The following is a 27,952-nucleotide window of genomic DNA, read 5'->3' as shown; positions in this document are numbered from 1 at the left end:
TGTTGTAGGCATTTGAAGGAATGTGGCAGGGTATTAAATCACACTTATATTCCTCTGTTCATTACTTCATCATGTGTTTCAGTTGACTAGCACAGCTTTTGAAAGCACTGTATTCATTATGATTAAAGGTACACACTAATTTGAAGAGCAATGGATGCACATTATCCCAGATACTGTCACCTTGGAATCTGACTACTGTAAGCAGAAGCCATTTCGGAGATGAAAGGAATATAATGTCTTCTAATCAATATTATTCTGAACTGAATAACTGGCTATCTCCAATGCTTTGGAAACATCTATTTTAAATGAACTGTGTGCTTTGTTTCAAGGGACAGTGAAATGACTATTTTCTAGTCACTTTATTATAAGGCATCTTTGTTTGTAAAAAGGCATTTCATTAGCTTTTAAAGGACAGTTCACCATTCTTTGGAGCACCTTCCTCTTTCAGGCTCCAAATTTCTTCGAGTGAGAAGACTTTCAAAGGTTTGCAGCCAGAAATCCAGCATGTCAGAAACCTTTTGTCAAAGAAGGCTGATGTGTCAACATCAAACACATGACCCGGGGGTCTTTGTTCATCCCTGCTCCTGACTGGCTGACACAGAGACCTTTGTGACCAGACACAAGATGATATAAATTAGAGCTCCTAAGCTCCTCTATGCCTGTGGCAGGGCTGCAGCAAGAACAGCTGCTGTTTGAGAGGAGGAAGTCATCACTGGCTACTTGATGGCTCTCTCCTTGTCCCAGTCAAAAGTATCTTGGCAGAGGAGGGACTCTCCTTCCATGCACACAGAGTAGTAGTATTGCAACTGTAAATTATTGCTTGCAGCAGGGAACTTGAAAAAGCTGAAGTACAATGCTGATCCCAGTGGCCAGGAAAAATGGGCTTATCTCTACATGGATGTGGTAAGAATTCTATGACAAATGCTAAAAAATGCTTTAATTTCCTTTCATATCTGGTTTCCTTGCACTTGAGAGCATTTGCTACTCAAAATATCTCATTTTATGAGGAATTTCTCTCATATTATATATTAATGTGGAACACATACAAAATGTCCACACAGCATGTTCTCTGCCTTTGGAAAGAAGGGCTGTTCTGCTGGAAGATTCTTAAAATAGAGGAAATATAAGACTTTCACATCAAGTCCATGAAAATAATGTAAAAATGAACATACCCACTCTCAAGTGACCGTTTTATTTTTTTATGTTGCACTTACAATAAATTTAAAAAAGAAATTAAAATCTTACTCTTTATTTCCCACCACTAATTTTGACTCCATCTTTTGGCAGTAGACCTGTCTGAAAGTCGTGTAAAATTGTCTTAGGGGCAATAATTTCTCACTTAAAAAATCAAGGATTAACATAAAATGCAAGAATTATAAAATATTACAGGTAATTTTCATTTCTCAAGAATTTAACAGTATGACAGTTCAGGACAAAATAAGAAAAGATTGTACAGGCCAAGAAGAAAAAAACATAAAACCCAGTATTTTGTTTGCTCTTATACTTGTCTGGTTTCCTGTCACTGCTGCAGAAGATTCACAGAACACATCATACATCTTTTGAATTGCTAAGCCTCAGGACCTCCACACACAGATGAAAGATTGAAGAAGCCTGATTTAATTTATCTTTAAAATGTTGCTGATTTTTTTTTACAGTTTACCTTTGAAAATGCAACGATTTTCAAGGAGATTGTTGCCAAGTACAAGGAGTTCATTACAAAATCCATGAGGTTCCACCAATCGTGAATGTAGTCCTGTAGTCCACCATCCCACATCTGTTTAATTTCACCCCAGATAAAACCTGTAAATAGAACATAATTCATTAGGCATGATTATTAAGTTAAAAAAGGCTGTGACTATTCTAGACACTTAACTCATGATAGATTGATTCTCCTTACATCTAGTGTAAAGGGAAGGTGGATAAGTGCTCTAATTTACACATCTAGATAGGTGAAATTTCATTTTTTCGCTATTTCCAGAATTAATTTGTCACACAAAAGCCCCACAAAAAAATCTGCTTCTACAAGGACAATTCCTTTCGTTTTCTTCTCATTGTATCTCTTTCTCTTTGTATCCTAAAAAGTATAAAAAGGGTGTTAAAATAAGCTACCAGTGTCAACTCAGTCCTTGGCAACTGATGCAATGTATTTCAGACTGGAAAATTTATGACTGCAGGTCAATCCAACACAATTTACTTTGATTGGAACCCACACAATAAGGAAGAGAATTTCTACTGTTATTGTCAATGCTGAGCTAAAGTCTCCCTTTTCCATATGAAAGAGTAATATCTCCAGAAGAAAGTCTTTTGTTGACACCTTCCTCTGGGACATGAAGGAATTGAAACTGTTTTCAGGTGTGCAGAGCACAGATTGTGCTAGACACAGTGAAATAGAAATATTCAATCCAAGTGAAAACCTTGCAAGTTGTCTGACATGAACTTGGTTAAACAGCTTCAGAGACAACTGTGTGGGGACTCTTTAATGCTATAAAAATTAAAACTACTCTGAAGAAGATACTCCACATAACTGTATAATATGTTAATAAGACAACACAGTACATTTAGATGCACATTTCACGTTATTATCTAGAGAGATTTTTTGATAACAACACCATTACAACTTTTAGTTTTTCACAGTAAATTATTTCTTGTAGGAATTTCTTACTTTCTGCTCATTAGAGGGGCAGAAATAATGCCAATCTCTCACATACTGATGTTGAGTTACAGTAAATTCAACATATCTTTTTTTAACCTGCTATTTTAGAAAATGATAAACAGATTTCATGCAGGGGCCTATAGAGTTCTGCATTTCCTTACTATAAGCTTAATTTTCTTAAAATTTAACATTTTGTCGCAGTGGGTCTTTTGGTTGACTGGATGGAAAACTTGTGATTTTTCTCAAACATGATCTGCATGAAGTAAGCTCTGGCCTACTTCTGGTTGTGCCAGGTAGGTTTTTGAGTCATTACAATTTAATTTTCTAGTGTATTGGCTTAGTTTTTTTGTATTCTGAGTGCTTTCAAAAGGAAAAGTCCCCTTCCTCACTAATTTCACCCTCAAACCTCAAACACCCATCTTGTGTGTCATCACCAATAATCACACACCTCAGGAGTATCTGAATCATCTGATTGATCCAGCAATTTTTATTTTCACAAGATTAATTTTCAGTCATGCTGCCATCACCATTTCAGCATTCTGCAGACCTGGCACAACACACTTTGAGGAAGGACCTTGCTGGGAACATGTAGACGGGAAAGTGGAGTAGGTCCACTTCACTGCCTACAACCACCTAGACAGGCTGACTGCAACTCTATCTGTAGTGTATCAGATAAAACTAACCCAGAAAATATAGCCCTGTTAGAAAGTGAACACTTATTTTAAAGAAGCAATCAATTGCGCCGCATAACAGTGAGAGAACAGCTGAACATGATTGCATGGGGTCAATATCCTCTGACAGCACACCCTGCTGTACTGCTGTTACCTGCCCAAGTGCCACCACAAAGGCAGCACACCTTCACAAGGCTACTTGGGCATGGTCCTACATGCCTGCCCATTTCAGCCAGTGAAATGATTTAATCACTTACTCTTCAAAGACCTGGTCACTCGTGACATGCAGTATGAACACGGTGACAAATCTGCCTCCCCCTTCTTTCCACAGTCCTCTCCAACCTTCATCACACAGTCCACAAACTTGCAAATTGTCCCTGCTTGCTCTTTCACTGCCTTTTGGGCATAACTTGTTAAGACCTAGCCATCATCGGGTCATAAAAGCAGCTGCTCTGTGTGCTGCTATATCCCCATCACATTTCAGACACTGCTCTGAATCACTGCTGCTCCACCTGCATTATAGCACATAAAAATCACCACTGCAGGAGAAAAGCTGGCTCCAGGCTCCAAGCCGAAGTCTGTGTAACACAGATATGGCCCCTAAGTCTCGGTGTCACACAACGGTGCCTTGCTCTTTTTCATGTAAGAAATTTTCACTTAAAAGTCACAGGATCTTGACATTGGCAAGACTGCCATGGCACAGAAAGCAAACAGCTGCATTGACAGAAGATCCCAAATAAAAAGGCTTTTCAGAAATTAATACACACATTCATAGAATTAAATAAACTTTTTTGTGACTCATCAGAGTGAAGGATTGTCTTTAAAATACGCTTTGGAAAGACAGCAGTAACAGATTGGGATGCAAAATAAGATAAATGCTTTAACAAGAGGCTTTAGGTTAATTGAAGTCTTCTGCCAAGATGTTCTCTGGTTCACAAGCAGCCAAAAATGTGAACTGACACAGACTGCAGTGGGGCTGCTCTATGTAAGACTGTTGCTCAGTATTGTATGCTTTGGCAGCACTGCCTGAAATATAATGGGATTATGTACAGATTGAAAAAGAAATGCTGACTAATGCTGCTGCAGTTGATCTGTTCTGTGAGTGAAAAGCCAGACTGTTTTTCCAAGCACTTCCTGGGCTTCAGAAAATGAAATGTAATTTTAAAGTTGACGTCAACAGAGAAATACTGACCTATTATAAAATAGTGAAGAGACTATATGGCTGTTGTAAACTTGATAATTTTGAATTAGAAACACAATTAATCCAAGCTACCAGCAATTTGGAAGTCATTTGACAGCTGGAAGTTCTGAGTATACTTTGATATTGCAAAGGCAGTGGTTCTAAATTCTTTTTCTGGTCCAAGAGAACTTTTATGTTCATTCTGATGCATGTTCTTTTTAAGCAAATAGTAATGGAAAACTGTAAACCCCATATTTTTTCTGGCTGTAAGAGAGATGTCATAGTTTGCTCTTCTTGCCAGCCAAAGCATCTAAGTACAAACTCAATATATAAATACAATTAGTGAGATCCCACGTGACTCCAGAGAACTCGACGCTACACTGATGGACAGATGGATTCTATGTTTGTGAAAGACACACAGCCCACATATGCTCAGGAGAGCTGCCCACACATGTATTTTTGAAAGCAAATCTTGGTACCTATCAAGTCCTAAGGCTGATTGCTCAAATTCACAATTCCAGGGCAACCTCACCATGACAGCTGTGATCAGAGTCTTTGCAGTCACCAGGTCTCCCTGGCTAGGGATTCTTAGCAGGGCTCACCTGGAGCAAGGAATTCTGGAAGAACTGGACTCTCTAGAGTTCTCTAAATCCTCCCAAGTGTGCCTGAAGGGCTATCCTAGAAAAGTGTACTCTGAAATCCCAGAGCTTTTATGCAAGGCTGAAGAAGTCTCTAAGGCCTGGTGAGCTTAAATGATGAAAGTATTCAGAACAACAAACCTCAGGGATTCACAGGTGCGCTCTTTAGGTTTAATTTACAGCAGCCAGAGACCTTGAAATTTTTTGTAGAACAGAACTGTATCCTTTTACAAGAAGGAAGTGTCTGGGGGGAAGAAGTCAGACCACCCTTACGTCCACAGGCTCTGGAGGTAAGGCCAATTTTCTTTGGCTACATTAGATAAGAGAATCAGGAGAAGGGAGAATCAGGAAAAGACTTGGAAAATGTATGGGGGTTTTTTGGTTGGATTTTTGGGTTTTTTTAAAAGAAAAACACATACAGAGATGAGAGCAGAATTATCTCTGTGACCTTGTACACTTTTCTACTTGGAAGACTAATAGATAGCTGAATAGTACCTGGTTTTATTATGAAAGGAGTCTTTAGGGCATTTCCAACACGACCTGACATGATAGAAGATATGCAGTGACAAGACTGTCTAATAGAGGCACTTCTACAGGTAGGAAAGAGATAGAGAGTCCAGGCACTGCCTGATTATTAATCTGCCAAAGGAGCAACGTTACTCCAAGCTGACAGAGCTCATGTCAGAGCTACACTTTCAGCAGCAAGAAAGCTGACATCTCAACAAAACAGAGGGGACACTGCCAGCCTGCACACAGGTATTGGGGAAAAACTGCTAAGAGAAACCAGCCAAAGGCAGGGAGCAGATCTAAAAGCAAGAGCATTTTAGGCAGTCAGGATGGGGACAAGTTGTTCAACAAAAGCAGTCTTTAGCTCCCTGGGAGGAAACAAGAATCTCCAAGGCAATAATCCTGTCATCTGCAGGTGGGTCAGTCTTCCCACTGGCTGAAAAGGAAGCCATGGAGGATCAGGCTTAATTAAAACAGATGTGTAACTTCCAGATGCCTGCATTTAGCTGAAATAATTCCATTCCGAGCAGATTTCACTATTGTAGTTGGATATTCTTTGCTAGATTTTATTTGCCTCTTTGCTCTGTCTTTCCTATCTCTTCACACCAGTCAGATTTAACACCTGCCTCTTAGATCTCACCTATCCATTCCATGCTGTTATCATTTATTGCCACTTACAAGGAAATTATAAACATTATGCAGCTCTTCCACCTCATTAATCAAAGATTTTAATTAAAAAGTTGAGGGTAAGACTTTCAAATACTTGCTGCATTGTTTATACCTGCATATTGGAGCAGTAAAACTGAAATAACAGCATGGATATTTTGAAACAGCCTGAGATGACAGAGAAAAATGTTATAAATGTCTATGGTTTTAATGGGATGAAATAGATAAATTCAGGGCAGGAATCCCACAGACCACATAGAGCCCTGGGAATGACAGACATCATGGAGAGGTTTTATAAAGCATTGTGAATTATTATACATGCAAACTGATCAATTGCAACCATTTGACTGAAGTCCAGTTTGCCTAAAGCAAGAAAGGAACTAAAATTGATCTGATAAAATGAATTCAGAGAAATGAAATGAATTTGTGACCTAAACATTTTTTTTTGCAGCAAAAATTTCTGAATATTAATAAAAAAGCTGTTTCTTCTGAAATAAACCCCACATATGGTAAAATAAGGTTTATTCAAAGCAACAAAATGAAAATGCATCTTAGAAAAACAAAAAGCACTGAAATAAAAATGTTCTTAGAAAAATAACATCTTTCATTAAAGTTCCCATAACACTTTTAAAAAGTCCTTAAAAATTTAGTAACAGATATCACATACTGCATATGATTAATGTGTAGATGCATCAGTAATTATACATTGATAATTTATTTTAGATATTTATCTATAGATTTTGATTTTGAAGCTGTATTTCCAGTCTTGAAATCTTTGGATATTAGATTCTGAAATGCCTTTTCAAAAAAGTGGACCTGCTTTTCTTTTCATAAATTAAGACTTTGATTGCAAACTTTACAACTTTGAGTAGGGCAGCAGCACAATACTATTACAAAAATTCTGTTCCTTTGGATAAAGTTTTGGGTTAAACAGAGTATGTTTTAGTGCTGGAAGACAACTTCTGGTTAGAAAACATTTTGCTTCTGTCCTGTTTGATCCTTTATAGCTATCTAGAGCTATTTTGCTCTTAAGGAACACATCTCTTAGTCTCATGCAGAAGAAACAAACAACAAAGAAATAACTTCCCTCTGAAATCCATTCAGAGATGTTTTAGGTTCTAAGAAAAAAACTTAGACACAGCTTGTCTAAATTCCTATGTTGTATTGAAACTTGAGCAACTGCAAAAAAAATTTCCAAAAACTGTGGAAATTCACAAAGATTTATGCCATCTCTATAACATTGCCTTTTGTGGTTTATAATTATAATTGTGGTTAAAGTCTCACTGTGAACAATAACATTAAAATTTGTCAAAGAGATACAAAAGGCAATATCCTGAACTATGTTTAGGCTCAAAAAGTTTTGTGGCTCCCTTACTAACTTTGGCCTTACCTTTCCCACAAAAGGTTGGTTGCCCTGTGCTATTTTTGTTCCTTACCATTAAGTGATGGGAAGCAAGAGGTTCCTCAGGGTCAATCTTTGCATGCCAAGATCAACAACTGCCTTTTAGCATGTTTCTTGGAGAACATATTTTTACTGGGCTGTGAAACCATTTAACTGACAAAATCAACTTTGCTCTGCTATGTGATGTAGAGTTTTTCACAGAAACAAGAAGTGAGACAAGCTGCTAATGACCTAAAGCTCAGTGAAGCAAAGGAAAGTCCTTCCAGGGAATTCAGTGAGTATTGATGAGGATTGATAAAGCTCTTCTGTTTTACACCTGGGCTGATGAACTGATCTCTGCTGAAGGTATATGAAGGTAACAAGAAGCATCCTGGCATAATTCAGGGGCTTCCACTCTCTGGGGCATATTTTATTAACAGAGTAAAACTATGTCAAGAGAACATGGGCAAAATCAAACACACACCTCTGGCTTTCCCATGGGTAAATGCTTATTTGTGAGGGGAACAACTGTGCAGCGGCTGGGTCCTGTGTCAGGTCCGGTAAAAAAGTGGGAATGACACGGCCAGAGGCACCATTAAAAGTAATTCCCAAGGAAAAGGCCTTTTTTAACAATAGAAACAAAACATTTTTCTTCGGCTCCCATTTTGGAAATAACAAGACCATTCTAGACCAAGTCTTAAAGTACAAAGAGCCACATATCAGCCAACATCATCAACAAGCAAAGAATAAAATAAAATAGTCTATATAGAAAATATTTACCTTAAATGCTCTCAACTTGAGTTAAAGGTCATATTATGGAAAGATACAGGCATTCTGGAGAAAAAGTGGCTCTCCTGATGTTTAAATAAGTAATTTAATTACCACGTCCAGTTTTGGAATACTTAGCAAAGAAGAGGTATTAACTTGGTTGAAGTGAACTTAATTGAAGCACACCAAGCTAAGTGGGATCTGGACCACCTGATGTATAAGAAGAGGTTGAGGGAGCTGATTTTTTTCAGGCTAAAGAAAACATTAATGTGAGGCAAATAGTCTCAAAGCTGAGCTGGTTAGAGTATGGTACTAATACTGCCAGGGCTCTAAGTTTGATCCCTGTATGGGCCCTTCACTGAGAAGACAGTCCTTGTGGGTCCCTTCCAACTCAGAACGTTCTGTGATTCTGTAATGCTGTTGCCATCCACTATTGAAATAGCTGGCTCCACAGAGCTGGAGCCAGACTTGTTCTAGAGGTGCACATTGGAAGGCTGAGAGATAATGGTTGGATGTTGTGGCATGGGATATTGCTACTAGTATCAGGAGAAAAGTTTACCCGTTGCTAGACACAGGCACCGGGAGAGAAAGACTGTGAAATATTCATCCCTGGGGAAATTAAAAGAAATTAAAGATCTTACTGTACAGGAACCTGAACAATGTGATGTGTCTTTGCAGTTAGCCTGTGTTTAGCAGTAGTTTGGACTTAATGGCCTTTTGTGGTCATTATGTGCATTATCCTTCCTTAAAAAAAAAAGTTGTGTCCTGCTTTGTCTGGGGTTGTTTTTCTCCTCTGTGCTATATATGTCACTATTGGTTATGTACTGCTACATCTTGCCAGCCATATTACCCTCTATATCTGCTCCCTGAAACATGTCAGTTCATACTAAATGTTTAATTTTTTACACAACAACACTTTCTTGACCTAATTTAGAAGATGATGCACACTGTACTTGCCCCCTCTATGATCAATTATTCTGAAGTGTCTTTCTGTGCCATCAGTTTGGATGCACATTGTGCTCAGGACTGACAAGACTGTACATTCCCATACATCCCACCAGCAGTTTGCTAACCACAAATGTTTGCAATTTTGCACAGTTCCCAAACATCCACATTCTCTATAGATTCATGTACTCCAATAGTATAAACCATTCTGACAGAAAGGATGGGGAACATGTTGTTCAAGAGATACAGTAAGGCTGTATTCCTGCTCCAGGCAGGCTTTTGAACAATGCAATTAAAATGAACATTTAAATATGACCATAAAAGAGCAAAAAACTCATACAAATAATTTCTCTAAAAAAAAATCTCCTTTGCTACAGTCACTGTGAAAAACTGGCAGGGAGCTTTTTAACCACAACTACTGAACATTAAATTTTTCTGGTTGATGCCTTTCTCCTCTGAATTTCATAGCACTTGCTGGTGACACAAATGCCCACTGTGGGGATACTTAGTACAGTCTAACTGTTAGGTTTGAGGCCATGGTTTAGGGCAGAAAAACAGCTGTGACAAAAGTACAGGGATCATGTAGCTGCAGTCAAGGCACACAGAGGGTGAAGTAGGGTCTTGTTGGATTTCCTCTCTGAATCACTGCTATCATGCTAAGAGGACACAGCAACTGAATGGGGAATATGATGATAGAAAAAGCTGTTCCTCCTTGTTTTTTTTCCCAAGATGATATTCTTGATTTTCCTGTTCATTTTTCAATGGTGATGGATTCTCAAGTACAATAAATAGGCCCATGTTTCTGTAGTGTGAAGCAACAGCCAGTAATAACATGACAATTAATTTTATTTATGTGCCAAAGCTTGTTTCCTATTTGTTTAAGTGCAAGGACAGGAGATTCTGGCTCTTCTTACTGAGAAATTTCTCCACTGCTAGATCTTAAGGTTATGACAGCCTTGTAACACTGACTTACTGTTCCACAGATAATCACCACATACTGGAGCACCACTTGTGTAATCATCTAATCATGTAAAGACAAAATTAATGCAGAAGTTTCCTCAAGAGACTTTTAAAATGTAAAGTTGATAGTCTCCATGGAAATGTAGGCCAATACAAGTTTTTCCTCTGAGCCTCCTACTCTAGTGACACTTTTAATTATGTGCTAATTATGCACATTTAGCCTTCTATTACATAGTAGTTGGCAAATGCTAATTACTGTTTGCTCACTGGAGAGCTTAGGTTACTATGGACAGTCTTGAAACTTCTTAAGTTACATGAAATATTTGTGTCCTGAAATTCATGTCGATGAGAAATCTGCAATAGTGAGCTCTTCTTCCTCTCTGAATATTAAGAGAGATTGCATTAAAATGCAAATTACAACCAGAGCTATTTGAACTACCAAAAAAAAAAAAGAAAAAAAAATCTATTGTTTAAACTATTAATAGTTTTGACATGTAGTTGCTGCTCCAGGATATCCTTTCTCGCAGAAGTATTTACTTGGTTGTGTTGCAGGTTTCAGAGAAGAACTATAACCCTAGAGCTACACTCGTTTTGACTTAAATAACAAAATGTTTTTGTTTACATCCAGAAAATGCAGAAGTATCTATATATACCTCAGATATAGTCTCCCCTGAAGAGTGCTTCATTTACTCTCTTTAAGGCTACTGCATAATTTTATGGTTTAAAGAGATGAGACAATAAACTAAATTGCAGCCTGGAAACAAACCTTAGCTTATTGATAAGGACATAAGAAAAATATTAAGTTTATTAAAAGATGACTAGACTACAGTTTAATGTGTGTGAATAGGAAAAGAGCAGGGCTTGACTGAGATTCATTCCTTTAGAAAAACAACTACCACCACTGAAAAAACCAACCAAACAAAAATCCACCAAAACAAAATGACCAAAAACAACCCCCTCAACAAAAAGCAACCAAACAGAAAAACACAAACATGAAAAAGACCTAAATATACAAACAAAAAAGCTGAAATAGACATGTTCATCACATGCTGTGAGCTGGAATGTCCTGTGGAGATGTGTGCCTCCTTCAGTGGTACGAGGAAATCAGGTACCAAATGAATTGCCTTAAATTATGATGGGTGAAACTGAGGCCTCATTATTTGGCTGGGCTAAGGCACTACAGCAACCAAAACCTCAAAGGTGAACACAGAAAATGTGAAACTGGAACAGGAAACTTCTAGTTAGGGAACACTAGAGATCAGTGTGCAAAATGCATAATTTTGGATGCAAGAGATTTTGGAAGGCATGGCTTTTCTGAACAGCATTGTCTAGACTGACTGACTAGAAGCTATTTAACCAATAGGGTCAAATTATTGATCTTCATCCATGCTCACGAACTTTTGTTTATGGAAGTGGCTCCCTTGACTTGACCTGTACTTGCAGATGAACGGTTTGTTCAGCACAGGCATAATCCAGCCATATGAGTCTATACTGAAAATATTAATGTTGTTTTTAGAAGTGATAGTAATCTTAAACACCATAATTCTCGAGATTAATGGCTTCTTCAAACAAGTGTTCTGGGATGCTGAGTTACTTAAACATCTTCCTAAGTAAACAACTATGTCAGAGGTTGAGGGCATTAGAGGTTCCTCCTCTTCCCACTGAGTGTTTTCTGGAAAGGAGCTGGTCACTAAAATTTTTGAATTGCCTTTACTACAGAAACTAGCTCTTGCCCTTCTCAAATTATGCCTCTTTCTTTCAGCTCTACTAAAAGACAGGTTAATGACAAAATCCACTTTGGCATGTCAAGGCATATGTGTTAGCTGTGCATTTGTTCTTATTATCCTTTAGCCTCAGGGTACTGTGAAAGCTGAATAGATACTGACCACCTGCTACTTTGGAAGGCCAGAGAGAAAAGATACTAATATATCCTCTGGGCATGGCACAGCACAGAAGAGCCTCCTGCTCCTCCTCAGAATTGCAGCATTTATTTCTAAGGAGACAATAGGTTTTATATTAGTTTATCATTTTTTGATGGTAAAAAAGTGGGAAAATTAACTAGGGGAAATTTTGTTTTAAATATTTAAATGTGAATCTTGCTTACAGAAATTAGTCTGACTTGTCTATAAGAAGTACCAGTCTAGACAACCTCCCAGACTGAATAATTTCTTTGCAATAATCTTTGATTTTGGCTTTCTTTAATATATTAAAAATACATTTGGCTTTACCCAGCCAAGGAAAACACACCTCACAGTGAAGGCTGGTGGTGAGCACTGCTGTGCTACCATGGGGGAAATCCCAAAAAGCAGTTCACCTGTGGAAGGCAGGTCCTTCTGACAGGTACCTGACAAATAAGCGTGGACAGGCTTTTCAGTCACGCACGTTTGTTTTTATAATTGAAAAGCAGATGTACACCTGCTTTCTGCTTCCCACAGTGTTCCTCCAAGGTACATGCAGAAGAAAAGCCACTGAATTATTGTTATCCAGAATATCAGGCACAACCAACCAGTGTATTACAAATTCAACACTGTCTAGTATATGATATAGGATCAATGGGGCCAAAAGCCTTGACAGTTACATTGCTCTAAAGAAACCCACATGTTTGGGAAAAATGGAAGATACAGTATCTTAATGAGAAGCTTTGGGAGAAGTAATGGATCAAAATCCCACCAAAGTTTCAGAAATGTTTTTGCAGGTACCTGTCTATGTGATGACAATTTTAATGAATATATCAAAGCTAAATTCTTGCAGTCAAGACTACTGAGTCCCTCCTTCTATAATTTTATTTTAGAAAAGAAGGGATCATATTTAAGGATGACATGGCCCACACAAATTAGGTTTTCAATAATCCCAGCCCAAAATTTTTATTTTAAACTATGAGGATAGACAGGTAAGGGTTTATTTCCTATTTTAAAAATGCTACGGAATTTTCTGATTCTTTCTGATATAGGATATTTGGTTTGAATTGAGTGACAAGTTCTTGCACTGAAAAAATACTCTGTGCACATATTTTAATGAAAATACTCACTTGAAAATGCTGATCATCACTATTTGCAATAAGTGCATCTGTCATTTAGAAAGAAGCATACTATAGGTAACTAAGGTTAGTAAAAGCACTACAGAAATTGTATTATGCCTCATTTCCCTACATGAAAAATAATTCTTGTAACAAAGGGATTTTTTTAAAGTAGATTAGGAGATTAAAAAATAGACGCAAGAACCAGAACAATTTCTGGTCTGGAGAAAATAGATATTAAAAAGAAAAACAATATATGTTTCATGGCACTGAGTAATCACAGGAAGGAATCCTTGATATCTTTTGTTTTTCCTCACTGTAATCCATCAGATGGTGACACTCTGGATTTTCAAACTCTACTGTTTGTCAACATTGTCAACTGCTCTTGCTAAGCACTGGAGGAGCTGGACCATCTGCCTGCTTTGGTAGGTCAATAATTTATGACAGAACTCTGCTGTATCCTGCCTCAGGAACGCCTGGCAAAACCACAGTTCTCAAAATACTTTTCACTGTATTTTCTTTAGTAATACATTTACCCAGGACCCACGGTAAAATCATCCACTCGACGATGGTTGGAGGGGGTCCCTGCATGCTGAGGTCTGACCTGTCGATGTGCTGAGAGGCAAGCAACAGCAGGAACAGAAAAGTCAAGTATGATGCTGTATGGCAGATAAATTTGATAAATGGCTTTCTGATGAACAGCCCCAGTGGGCTTTTGGGAGCTATCAGGTAGCACACAGAGAAGACTGGGAAAAGGAGTCCTATCACAACACATGTCAACATCTTCACTGCCCAGTGTCGCCTCCGCCATCCAGGGAACTCGTCGTACCAGCGGGATGCGAGCAGCTGCTGGCAGTTGGGCTGAGCAACAAACTACAGAGAGAAGAAAGGAAGAGAGTTAGTTTCTTGCTACCTCTGTAATATTTTTTCATTCTATGTATCTTTAGTAGATAGAGATTAAAAACATTAAAATAAATCCACAGCCTGTGCAAGCCTACTCATACTGATTGTACCAGTGAGACAGGACTGCCTTTCCTTCAATGCCAAAAGTATAGTGCACAGAAACAAACATTTACTTTTCACAATAAAGCTTCACTTCTGCACTGGTTGAGTACACAAGGAGACAACGGATAGCTAAACACATGCACTTCAAAACCTGACTTGAAACTGAAATGCAAGCTCACAGATACTTCTTATTTAATCAGCAACGTTTGTGGAGAATTCACAGAACATGAGGTAGAAACCAAGGAGCACAACTGAGGTCTGCAAACGATGAAACTGAATTCCACAGCCATGAACAAACTGTTCTCAGTATGTTCCCTGCTAATTCTCTAAAAATCAGGCTTACATGCTTTAATACTGACAAAACTCTTAGAGATTCATTACAAAATGTTTACACAATGTGAACTAAGCACTAGCATTCCCCAGTGTTTCACAAACCCTTGTCAGGATACATCTATCCTGTGTGATACTTGGTGGTCTATCTGTTACCATGATGAGATTTTAATTTACTTTTTTTTTTGTTTGTTTTGTTTTTTGGAATATAGCCCTTAAAACTGAATTTCACCAAAACAAAGTAAATATTTAATATTTTTCAGATAGATTTTCAAAGAAGTATATATATCAAAGTTTTATGTCATACTTTTCTTTGATCACTAGTTCGTATTTCCCCATTGTTTTATTTTGTAAGGGTGACAGAGTAGCAGTACACAAGAGTTGATATAAAAGGCATGTAAAAGGCATAGAATAGGAGCAACATATGTATCAAAGATAGCCAGAGTTGCATTAAAAAAACAAAAAACCCCCAAAAACAAAAACAAAAACAAACAACCACCAAGCATTTTCCTCCTGCTACTCTGGTGGTTTGATGCTGGCTGGATGCCTGGTGCCCAGCAAAGCTGCCCTATCACTCCACTCCTCAGCAGTGGAGGGGAAAGAAAGAAGATAAAAGGAAAGGCTTGTGGGTCAAGATAAGGACAGGGAGAAATCACTCACCAATTGCCATCATGGGCAAAATAGACTTAACTTGGGCAATTAATTTATTACCCATCAAACCAGAGCAGAATAATCAGAAAAAAAAAAAAAATCTTAAAACCCCCTTTCTCTCATCCCTTCCTTTTTCCTAGGCTCAACTTCACTCCCATATTCTCTATCTCTATCCCCACATGGTGCAGGGAGATGGGAATGGGGGCTGTGGTCAGTTCCTCACATTGTCTCTGCCATTCCTTTCTCCCATTCCTTTCTCCTTGGGGGAGGACTTCTCGTACTCTTCCCCTACTCCGCTGTGGGAGACAGTTCTCCACAACTTTCTGCAACATGACTCCTTTCCATGGGCTGCAGGTCTTCATGAGCTGCTGCAGCTTGGGTCCCTTCCATGGGGTGCAGTTCCTCAGGAGCAGACCGCTCCAGCATGGGTCTTCCATGGAGTCATAAGTCCTGCCAGCAAACCTGCTACAGCTTGGACTCCTCTCTCCACAGAACCACAGGTCCTTCCAGGAGCTTGGTCCAGTACAGGATTCCCAGTGGGTCACAGTCTCCTTCATGCATCTGTATGTTCCAGTGCGGAGTTACCCAGGGGTGCAGGTGGATCTCTGCTTCAGCATGGACCTCCATGGACATCTGGCCATACCATGGTCTTCCTTACCAGCTGCAGAGGAGTCTCTGCTCTGGTGCCTGGAACACCTCCTCCGCTTCCTTCTTTGTTGACCTGGGTGCAGAGTTGTGCTGCTCACACATTCTCACTCACTTGTACCCTGTCTGAAATTATTCCTGTGCATTATCTTCTTTCCTCTTCTTAAATCTGCTGTCCCAGAAGCTCTACCATCACCAGTAATGGGCTCAACTTTGGCCAGAAGCATGTCCATTTTGGAGTATCTGGCATTGAACAGATGGGGGAATCTTCTGGCAGCACCTCACTTAAGCAGTGAGATCTATCAAAATCTTGCCATGCAAACCCAATACACTTACACACGTATGAGTGTATTACACACACACAGTGGATTAAATCATTAGCTGAATACTTAGTAAAGCCATGCAGAAACTTTTTTCTCTTATTACAAAATTGCGTTTTTTTCACAAAATAATTTCAGATTTGAACTTGAATCAAATGCACCTATTTTGGGATCTTACATTATTTTGATAATACTTATAACCACAGGAGCCAAGTTCCTTTGGGGATGAAAAACAGGTAACTTCTCAAACTGTTTCTAAAATCATTGGGATTATTACTAGTAAAAAATACTCTTTAGATTGGAATGAAACGAGAGTCAGCATGCATCTTTCTGTATACGTCTGGATCTTGTCAGAATTGATTACCTCAGCCACATTCAAACCTGGTGTACATTAATGAAATGTCAGAGTCTTTAGTAGAGACAAATTTGCCTACCAGACACCAGCAGTGAAGCTGCCTCTGACTGTTGTGAAAGACAAGAAAAATTTTTCCTACTGTAAGGAACTTGAAAATAGCTTTAAAGAAGGGCAACAATGTACTCCTCCTTTAGAAAAATGCATTCTCAAGGTTTCAGGTTGTTTCTTTCAAGGTACAAATGTCTGGAATAATAGCATATGTGGTCAGAGCAGATGGTTTCAGTTATGCTTTTGCCAAGTTTATTTTCTCTAAAACATTTTTTCAACTTAATTAGCTTGAGCAGATACAGATAGGTTCTTTGCTTGACTAGTGAAAAAGTGTGAGTCATTCCTCAATAAAACATTTTTTTCTTTTTGCTCCAGAGAGTGCCAGGTCCATGGGCCTTCCTCCTCTTCATGATATCTTCCCATTATTAAAGAATGGGAAGATATTATGAAAGAAATTACAAATCCACTCACCTAAAGTAATCAGTACCGAAGTCTTGCCTGTGCCCCCTTTCTAAACACTCTTGGCTACCCTCACAGTGTTGGGGAGATATGTGAAGGAACAGCTGCCAGCAGCTAGCAAAGCCTGGTGACAGATGTAGGGGACCTACTCCTTGCCAAGCATGGCTAAAAGGGAATTAATTTTCCTGTTTGCAATGTAGAGAAAATTAGGTAAAAGGCAGGAGTTTGTCCAATGTCCAAACACTGGGCTGCCCTGGGACTGGGCAGACCAGAACTGATGCAGAGGTACCTCATGCCATGAGGAGATCCTTGCTGAATGTACCATCTGGAGGATGCTCCACAATGGGGTGGACACTGCATTGCTTAGTTCTGATCTTTAAACAGACTAATATGCAAATGTTAATTGCATATTAACACTTAACATCAGTGTTAGTGGAGAAAGCATTTCTGAACAGGCCTTGTCTTCTAATACCCATATTAGATTTTATAGTATTGGGACTGTTTGGCTAAGGTACAATGTGTCAAGGATGGTGTTCTGAGGCACAGAAAGTTTTTTACTAAGTGCAGAAAATTTTCAAATCCCAGACACTGAAGCGACAATTTTCAAAGTAATAATTTCACAAGAAATCAGCAATAACTCTTCTTCAAAATATGACCATGACAAGAGAATTCTAGCAGTGGTTGGATCCTCTAAATACAGAAGAAAATTTGCACAGACTATGCATTTTGTATGGAGTCAGAGGAAGCAGCCTCAGTAACATGCTTTCAATTACTTGCTTGACACAAAATACGTAACAAACAACTAATGGTATGGTAAGGAGCAAGAATAAAAAATACTATGTCTGCATTTAAAGAGCTGTATTGCATTTGGAAGCAGTTCTAGTGCCACAGGCAAAATGGTCTGTAACAGAAAACACAACACAGTGTGTTTATCTACAGATGATATAATGCATTTCTGAAAGGTACAAATATTCATGCTGGTGTGTTTCAACAACACATTGGCAAGGTTGGTTAGCAATGTCCTGAAACAACAAAAATATCTGGCTCTTCACTGAAGACTTTTCTTTATGGTTCTGAGCTTCATTTGCCTTATAATATTAACTACAAACCAATCCAAAGTATTTTTTGGATATTTGGAAAATTATCCTAAGTCTCTTGCTGAAATTTCTGTTAAAGTTTAATTTATCAATGAACTGTATGACATTATTAAAAAGGTCAAAACTAATTCTCAAAGATTTGGCTACTTCTTTCATTTTTGTGGTCAAGAGATTGTCTTCATACGCTGCAAAATATGATCAGTAGTTATAGCTACATGTATTACATTAGCTAAAAATTGAAGGAAGGTTTTGAACAGGGAAAAGTTATACCCTGATGGAAGAAAAGTGTGCTCAGTGGTGAGCCCTACAGTCTTGTTCCTCAGCAGCACAGGAAAGGTGAGTTTGTCCCTTCTGGTCCTTGTGGAGGACCAGAGGAAATGAAAGGAAGGTGCTGTTTTCATGCTTCATAAGTAAATATTTGAGACCATACAGGAACTGGGGGCAGGGAAACCTTCCTGGGACTCACAGTGGAGATACTGCCCAGGTATTCTGTCTCACAGACATTACTCAAATGTAACAGTTAAATAGATCAAATAATTTAATCTGTTATTAATATATTTTATTACTGCTTTCAAATTCTTATTGTACTTTTAATTTATCCACTGAAAAGCCCTTCCCTACATAAAAAAAATAAGGTAAAGGTCTTAATAACAAAATTCTCTGGTCAATTCACATTTGTACTATAACCATTAGAAACTTTTCCATTAGAAAGGACAAGTAAAAGTGGATGGAAGAAAGACATGCTCCAGCATAGGACAATTCCTGTATAAATGGATGGCATTACATATAAGATGATCACATATTAAACTAAATAGACATATAAGTCCCCTGATGAACTTGGAGATTAAAAAAAAATAAAAACTATTTTACACAAGTATTTTGTGACTAGCAGAAACAGAAATACTCCATGACATTAATTTGCCAGTTTTGCATTGCCTATGCCAAAATATTTTCACTGTAGTATAATTTTCTTCCTTAATTGGAGAGATTGGAGGTATTCTTTTACTATTTTTGAGTATCTTTTGTACTGCCAGTATTATGTTATTTGACTTTGATATTGTCTCCATATGATTAGCAATCAGCAAGTTTATATTTTCACATTATGATGGCTTCCAGCAGTTTGTAATTACACAAGGGATTTTGCTGCATGATTATTCCCGATTTCACATCTTTAGCTCCTTCATAGAGTCTGCCCATATGAAAATGTTCTGGTATTCACTCTCTTAGTTGTCATGCTGGGAATTGGCTCTTCTCTGAGACCACTGAAAAACAGAAAGTCACAGCACCAACAAAAATAATCTGGTATAAATAATAGCACAGCCTGATTCTAGTGTTATCCAAGCATATACATAGCACAGAATTTAATTTTCACTTCTGATTAAATCTGGTTTTGCTGGAATACATCTCTCAGTCAATGAAATTATGAAGAAATAACACAACTGATACTATTAACTATATATGGTCTTTAAAGAAATAATCATTCTATAAATAATGTATCATCAGAACACATTGTTAGCTCTTTACCATACCACAATGTTACCTTCAAGTATTTATTTCATTGTATTATGAAATACAAAAAGATATTAAAAAACTCCATTTGTAACAAGGTGCTCATTTTTACATTTATAAAAGCAGTCTAACAAAATCTGAGGTCCAAATTAAATTCTCATTTTGACATAGGTGGTTGAGTATGTTATATAAAAAAGGATGTAATTTGTCATCTAGAAATGAAAGCTGTCAAAGAAAATTTGTTTCCTTTCTGACATATACAAGGGAGTTATGTTGTAGGACAAAGAACTATCTTGGATAGCATTCTCTAATAGATGAATGGCATTAATGACTTTTATTGAGGAAGAAAACAGCCAAAAACATTTACCATAGACTTTCTTACTAATACTTTTTTGAAGTCATAGCGAGATTCTCTGTTGTGCTGTGCTGTAGTGCCATTACAGACAGACGGGTAGGAAAGGTTTGCTCTGGGGTCTGCTGCTCTGTCACATGCACTTCCCAATGATTGTGCTCCCATTTGACAAGACTAAAGCTCAATTGCTGTTTCTTTCTCTAGAATACTTTACTTCTCATATTTTACAAATTTTCACAGATATTTAATGAAAACTTAAGTTTGTCTATTTAGTTTAAATTCAAATTCACATGTCAGTATTTTCTATCTATTGGCTGTGAAAAGCATTGGCACTAATGACAGATTCAAGTCCCAATCTCACTTAGAAGACTCCTAAATTTGGTAGATTGTTTCTCCCTTTAGAGATGTCACTGCATATTCTTTTCTATATCTTCCCCCAAAGGCTGTAATTGAGAGTTTCAGCGCTTACTCTGTGAGGACTGCTTCATTAAGACAAACAACATTTAATTGCAATTTAAATGCTTTAATGTTATTGACTAGATCAGCTCTACATTTTCCTTTCCAAAAGCTAGGAAATCTTTTGGAATCCATATTCTGGATTCCTTTGGGTACAGTTATACTGAGTGCTTTCTGCCTCAGGCCAGGAACACTGATTCCTGCACCAAATCCTATTGTCAGGTCCTTCCCGTCTAAATGTTGTTCCAGATGGAGCAGATCATCTCAATAATCGTGATTTGTGCTGCATGCAAACCACTGGTCAACTTTTACTCAGCTCTATCTGCAGCTGTGTCCTTAAGGGGACCAGTGAGCTCACTCATGGTTTAACCTCCAGCTGGCAACAAAATACCACAGAGCTGTTCACTCACCACCCCATTCCTCTCAGTGAGGCAGGGGAGAGAATTGGAAAAGAAGTAAAAAACATGGGTTGAAACAAGAACAGTTGAACAATTGAACTAAAGTAATATAAAACAACAACAACAATGATGATAAAGAAAAAGAGAGAGAGAAATAAAACCCAAGAGAGACAGGTGATGCACAGTGCGGTTGCCCACCCACAGCTGAGTGCTGCCCAGCCCATCCCCAAGCACAGATTGGCCCCATCAAACCTGCCTTCCCCAGTTTATATACTGGATATGACATTCTAAGGTATGGAATATCTTTTTGGCCAGTTTGGGTAACCTGTCCTGGCCATGCTCCCTCCCAGCCTCTCATTCACCTGGACACTGAGATGCACTTGGCTTAGGGTGAGCAGTGCTCAGCAGCAACCAAAACATAAGCATGTTATCAACATTATGGTCCCAAAAACCCAAAACACAGCACTGCACCAGCTGCTAAGATGAACATTAACTCTATTCTAGCCAAAACCAGGACACTAGGGATCAGGGCACCAGACGACACCTCCTTGTATGTGATCAGGGCAACCTGAGTCACATCAGATCCCTGTAGCAGAGAAAACTCACAGCACAGATGCCTTCATCCTAAAATCCAGAGTTTACATTCCTCTCACCAAAAATAGAATACAATTCCAGGGGTTTTTATTTCAACTATTCTATTTTGTAACTTCAAATGTGAGGAGGAAGGAAAAAAAAGGAAAATAGAAAAGTAAAAACTAAAATGCTTTGTTAAAAGGATTAATGACATTGCAGCTTTCAGCATTTAAAATTTCTCATTTCCTACATCAACACAAGCAGAAGCTCTTACTTTGATTCATTACTCCTTCTCAGTAAAATGAATCAGTACAGAAAAAACCTATTAAATATCTATTAAATAAGCCAAGGCTTATCTATAATTGCAGTGATTCTGATTAATTGCTTAGAAAAGGCAATGGCAACTGAAACTAGAATGCAGTTGTTAGGAACCAGCTGTGCATGAATAGCTTTGTTAGACTTCCCAGTGGTAAAGGAAAATGAATCAGTTATTGGGCTTTGGGATGATTGTGTAAAATAGCTCAAAACTTCAGAATTGTGATGTTGGTATAATATTTCTAGCTCCCACTCTGGGAAAGTGTTAGAATCACCATAATTCAAGACATTTTTTGTAGGGAAAAACAATTACAGAAACACTGTAAGTATCTGAAGAGAAAATAAAATATAAACTTACTTCTGTTATACTGGATCCCTGTTCTGGGACATCCAGCTGGTGTATTTCCATGCATAGCAAGCAAATAATAAAACTGGTATTTCTGTGTAAAGCCCTGCATTTGAGGCAGAATAACCCTGTCCAACAGTGCAAGCTAGAATTCATGGTCTAGGGAGTAACTTTGCAGAAAACACCTGAGGACACCAGTAAGCAAGAAGACAAATACGACTCAGCACATATTTGCTTAAGTCTCTATCATTTCAATCCTATTACTCCCAAGGCACTCTTCATATACCTCTGACACCAAGTTTCCTGTCTGTACCAATAGCTTCTTCAAAATACACTACCTCATAAAAGAATAGAAATAATGGCTGATCATTCTCTCAGTATTTATTCTAACACAATAAATTGAGACTATAAACATGTTTTGTTTATAATCTCAGAAGTTCAAGTTCATTTTACAAGAGCAAAATCAATATGTATTCTAAAAAACTTCATATACCAGGCCAGGGAATGTAAAAATAAGAAAAACACGTCTCTGGACCAGTGAGCAATTAAATCTCCTTTCCAGCCCAAATCATTCTATGACTAGTTTTTTTTACATTCAAGTTGGTTTTGTGTCCTGTATTAGTAAGGCTTCCAAGCATCAGCTGGTCAGCCAGAAGGGGTTAGGATCCAAGTTAGTTACAATTCCACTACATGACCAGTGAGTTCCCTCACATCCAGAACAGTCTACCACTTTGTCTACTCCTGTAGCTGCCATATCGCCAGAAGGAAAATCTGCAAATAAACCAACCTTTCAAAATTCATGAGGGAGCTGCAAATATGTTGAAAGCAACTAAAGCACAGAACACAGTGAGAGTTTAATTGGAGAAAAAATAGCTAAGAAAAGCTTTGAGTGAAGTATGGGTAGGAAAACAACCAGAACAGCTAGATTCTTCCTCTGGGAATTGCCTGCTCATGTGAGAATTCCTATTGGCATCACTGGAGATCGTCGTGTTCCTCATTTGCTCAGCTTGTTGCAGAGGCCAAAACAAGGTAGATAGTCATTCCTAGTTCCACTTTCCTTTATTGACTGTCCTTTCAGATTGGAGAAGGGTATTGACTTATTTGAAAAAAACCTGAACACAAAAATTTCAATGCCTTCTTTTATTTATTTTCAGGTTCTTTGACTGTTTCTGTGAAGAGAAACCTTGGATCAGTGATATATTGTTGCACTATTAAATATTTTCTGTAAAAATAATGGTAATCACCTCCCATTAGTGCCAGGCAAATTTAGATTTTACTATGTTAGCTGTCTTGGTTTGACCCGGAAGTGAGTTTTTGGAAAAGTTGTGGTCAAACTAATCAGTGGCCAGATTTGAAATTGGTACGTGTGGTGGTCACTGAGGTTTGGATACGCCTCTGAGAACACACAGGGGTTAAAAGCAGGAGATTCCCAGAGAACTTCCTCTTTGGGAATCCGGCATTGGTGAGTGGAGTCTGGACCTCTCATCTGCCCAGCTGCGTCTGGGTGGGGAAGGGGGAGGCCATGCGGCCTGTGGGGAGGAGGCCGGAGCCCCAAAAGGTGCAGGGGTAGAGGAAACTGTGCAGGGGTGGAAGAGACCTGGGATGTCTGGGCAGCCCCCCCGGGAGAGAGAGACAGAGACTGTGTGGGCAGCAAGGCCGGCCAGAAGCGGGGGATGCGGCGAGAGAAGGTGCCCGGCAGCTGTGGGAGTCCTGGGCAGACAGAAGGGAAGGTTTTAACCCCTTTGTAGAACAATGGAAACCTTAAAAGTACTGATCCTCCTGAATCAGAATGAGGAGAGAGAGATGAGAGATGAAATGGGCAAGCGTGAGGAAAGCTGGAAGAGGTGAGAAGAATCCTAGGTGGGAAGAGATGATGGAGTGGCCTTGGGCTGGACTCTTTCTTGTATTCTTGTATGGCCATGGACACACCCGTGTTTTTCCTGTGACCCGGAGACTGTATTTAGGGCGAGGCAACACCCGGGAGTCAAGAGTGAAGCAGCGGCGCGAACAGAGATGGCTGAGGAGGGTGTGGGATGCCCTCTGTCTCCGTGGGGAGGAAGATCTCTGTTCATGAGGCCCCTCGGCCCCAGGGAGTGAAATCTGGGGGGGACTGGTGTCGCGAAGTTGAGAGACTGCTGCTTTTGGAACTGGGTGTAGCATCTTTAAACGGGGAACCCTAAAAGCAGTCCTGGCCCATGTCCAGTGGTGAGAGCATTGGACATGGGGGGGGAGAAGTCACGAGGGCCGATGTTCTCTGGGTGGGGTCATGGGTGACACAGAAGCACAAGAGGTTTTAATTGTGCTTCCGGGGGAAGCCTATGAGGCAAGGGAGGACTCCTCTCTTTCCCTGATGGATTTGAGGGTTGATTATTTGAGGGGTGGTGATGGACTGGAAGTTGATTACCTGAGAGATGGTGACTAGGTGGAAATCTAAGTTGTTACTTCATTCTGTGGAGAAAAGGGAGGGGGGAGGAGGAATGTATTTGGAAGGTTTTCATTCTTAGCTTTGTATGTGTTCCTTTTTAGATATTGTAATTAATAAAGTGTTGTTTTGTTCCCTCCATCCCCAAGTGAGAGCCTGCTTTGTTCTGTTTCCAGGTCACATCTCACAGTAACCATTTTGGAAATATACCTTTCATAGAGCCCTGGCATTATGCCAGGGTCAAACCATGACATTCGCTTAGCTTCATGTGGTGCCATCCTGAATCCTTATGTGAAAAATGGATATTAAGCATATCTGTTCTTCTATGCTTATACTGTTCTAGCCAAGAGATAAGAGAGTTGAACTCCAAGGTTTCCCAGCTTCTTTAGAAGTGACTGTTTACGATGTGAAGCTAGTGTGGAACTGAAGAGGCCAAAGTTCCCCAAAATCACTGGGAATCCAGTTCCTGGAAAGCATAACTCTCATTTGAATACAAAATTAGAGGGAGAAGGGAAAAAATGATAACACAGACTGATTTCAAAAGCATTCAAGATAAATAAAGCAATAAACAGCAAATTTTCTTCTGTTGGAAGTTCTTTATTAATGTCCAGATCTGGCTTTGCAGTTTCACAAATACTTAGGAACAGAATGTATATAGTCACTTATCTGCTTTTCTTTCTCTTCAAGCACTTTAATGTTTTTTATCTTTAGATTCCTCTTGTTTAACTTGGCTGTGTTTTTATCTAGGAATGTTGAGAGCTGAGAAATCAGATTAATCACCTAGTTCCTGCACAAAGACTAAACTTAATAAAATAAATATCTTTGGCAAGGATGCTCAGTGAGCATTATTCTGAGACCATTTTCAGGAGAAACACATGTAAGTCTCTAACAGATGTATCAGTTTTATCAGTCAAGTGCAGCCATGTGCAGCTTCTGCAGTTTAAACACAAAATATTAATCTTGGAAAGTACTTCAGGGGAGTATATTGCTTGCTCCAATGTCTTGCTTTCCAAAAGCTCTTTTGCACCTAACAATAGGTTGTGATTGAAGAAAAATTACTTCTCTTGGGAACAGACCTAAGAAATACTGTGCTTTCATGTAATGGGAAGATACCTACTACAGCTGTTAATGAAAATCTGTTTATCCAGCATCTGCCAGCCTGGATAAATAAATACAGCCTTAGATAGTTCTTTACTCTTAAGAAGCTCTGCAATTTGTGGCAAAACATTAGAGTTTGGTATCTCAAATAAAAATCTGGAGTTACTCTCACTGTTGCTGTAAAGATGTCTGAACACCGCTGGTTTCTTTCACTGTGAAGAACCAGAGTGAGGAAGGAGCCAATATTAATTGATAAGCATAATTTAATTGACATAAGCATCACTTTTAAGGATGTTCAGGCCTCATCTACACTGAAAAAATCAGTGGCTGAGTCTGAGCTTTTGACACCAGTAATCCCCACTACCTATTGTCTTTCGCCTGGCTCAATTTTTTATTTCTCCACACATGTCTGTGCAAGGCAAATCTGCAACTTTTTGAAGTCTGAATACAAATCCCTTAGCATCACTCAGTCGTTCCATCAGGCTATGGTCTGCTTGCACTTAGCAGTACAGACAACCTTTCAAAGACCAGTTCCTCGCTCAATATTTTATTGATTTTTACATTATACATTTCTGTGTTAGTCTGGTATTTCTAAAACTTATTGCATGCTTGTAGTAACTGGATAACTCAGGGGATGTTTTTGTTTGGCCAGATTCCATAGCATTCTCTTATCAAGATAGGGCACAATACATCAGCTTGTACTACCAGGTAAAGGAATATATTTTCTTTTAAAGTTTGGAAGAAAATGACCATTTGTGAAAAGCTAGAGGTGGAAGAAGAATATATGGAAGGATATAAACAAAGTTTTTTTTCAGTCCCTGAAGGTTTGAGGCTACATTCTTCCTCTACAAATCAAAAGCAATTTGTTCACTGTCAGAGAAATCTACTTCATAGGCTGTTGTCACTGCCTGTATGACATACATGCCCTGGCCTCTGCTCCAGCAAGTCATAAAGTGTACATTTCTAAGAAGGAGCCACTCTTTAATCGTTGTGAAATATACTAGTAGTCTGAAGAAATATTTTCTTTTGCTTTTTTTTCGCTCTTCTGTGATCTTTCCCACTCATATGCATGAAAGTGTGATTCTTTAAACAGAAATTTAGTTGAGAGTCAGTGATACATTACAATTAAGAAAAAAGAAACTTATCATATAATAAAACATAAGTGATTATGGAGAGGAAAAAGCCCAAGTTAACATTCAAAAAACCCTGAAGCTCCTATGTGACATGCAATTTAAATTTAGATCACGTGTACCTTTATCATCCTATATACAGCAACAAAATCAGCTGGGTTGAAGAATTCTACTGTGGTCCACAGAGGCCATTCTGGCCACAGAGGCCGTTCCTGAGCTAGGAACATCCGGAGCTAATGTTATCATCAGTCATCTTTTTCTCCACAAAATCCAGCCTGCATCTGTAAAGGTCTCTTACTAATACCATCAAACAGTGCAGTCAGGATGCAAAACAGCTTCTGTACCACACAACCCTTTTAAATTTACACCCAAAATACCTACTTGCCGAGGTTGTGGTGGTGAGACTCCACTTTCTCTTTATTACTTACTGCTGCCTACTCTGTGCCAGTTAGTACCAACCCTGACAGAATCCACAGCTCTCCCAAATCCAGCCTCTATCTACACAAGAAAAGGGTGATTTCTTCAGCATCCAAATGCTTCAGTGAGAGGTTGAGAGGAATGGCAGCCAAAAAACTCCATACTTTTAACTAAACTATATAGTAAACTAAATTATATTGTAATTGTGCAGGGAAACAGCTGCAGCACGCTCTAAGATTTAACTGCAAGCTCCTTTATTGCCTCATTCTAGAACTTCAAAGATAATCCAACACCAGTGTTTTTCTCTGGGGAATTGTAGAAACTCCAACAAGGAATCTGACACACAAACACCTTAATTCTCTAACCTTGACAGCTCACAAAGGTAAAAACTCACCTCCTATTTGGAAAAAGAAGACTTGATGGCAGATGTATTATCACTACTGCTTGGGGAAAATGTTTTTCTTTCTATGAAGTACTGAGCTTCCTAAGCTTGTTATAAACCCCAGCTTTTCCATGGAAACTGAGGGAGGATAGAAGCCAAAGAACCAAAGACTGAGAGAATAGTATTTATGTTTTTTTTATTGGCAGAGTATTATATTGGCAGTGTTATGATGGGTCAATTTACATTGATTGCATTTGTG

General features: G+C 38.7%; 1 protein-coding gene across 5 annotated transcripts in view; it reads right to left on the bottom strand.

Moving 5' to 3' along the window:
- Nucleotides 1-27,952, bottom strand: part of TRPC4 (transient receptor potential cation channel subfamily C member 4) — a 133,111-nt gene that overhangs the window by 23,050 nt on the left and 82,109 nt on the right. For 4 of the 5 annotated variants that reach the window (XM_064408942.1, XM_064408946.1, XM_064408944.1 and 1 more), the window contains 2 exons: nt 13,922-14,258; nt 1,661-1,800 (listed from right to left, as the gene is read on the bottom strand). In XM_064408942.1, the coding sequence (XP_064265012.1) occupies nt 1,661-1,800; nt 13,922-14,258 (477 nt within the window). Of the gene's footprint in view, nt 1-1,660; nt 1,801-13,921; nt 14,259-27,952 lie in introns of those variants that run through there. The other variant, XM_064408947.1, reaches the window with a different exon arrangement.

Source organism: Passer domesticus, chromosome 2, assembly GCF_036417665.1.
Source record: "Passer domesticus isolate bPasDom1 chromosome 2, bPasDom1.hap1, whole genome shotgun sequence".
In the NCBI taxonomy this organism is placed as follows: Eukaryota; Metazoa; Chordata; class Aves; order Passeriformes; family Passeridae; genus Passer; species Passer domesticus.
Note: the sequence above shows the minus strand (reverse complement) of the source record. Positions and strands in the feature narration are given on the sequence as shown.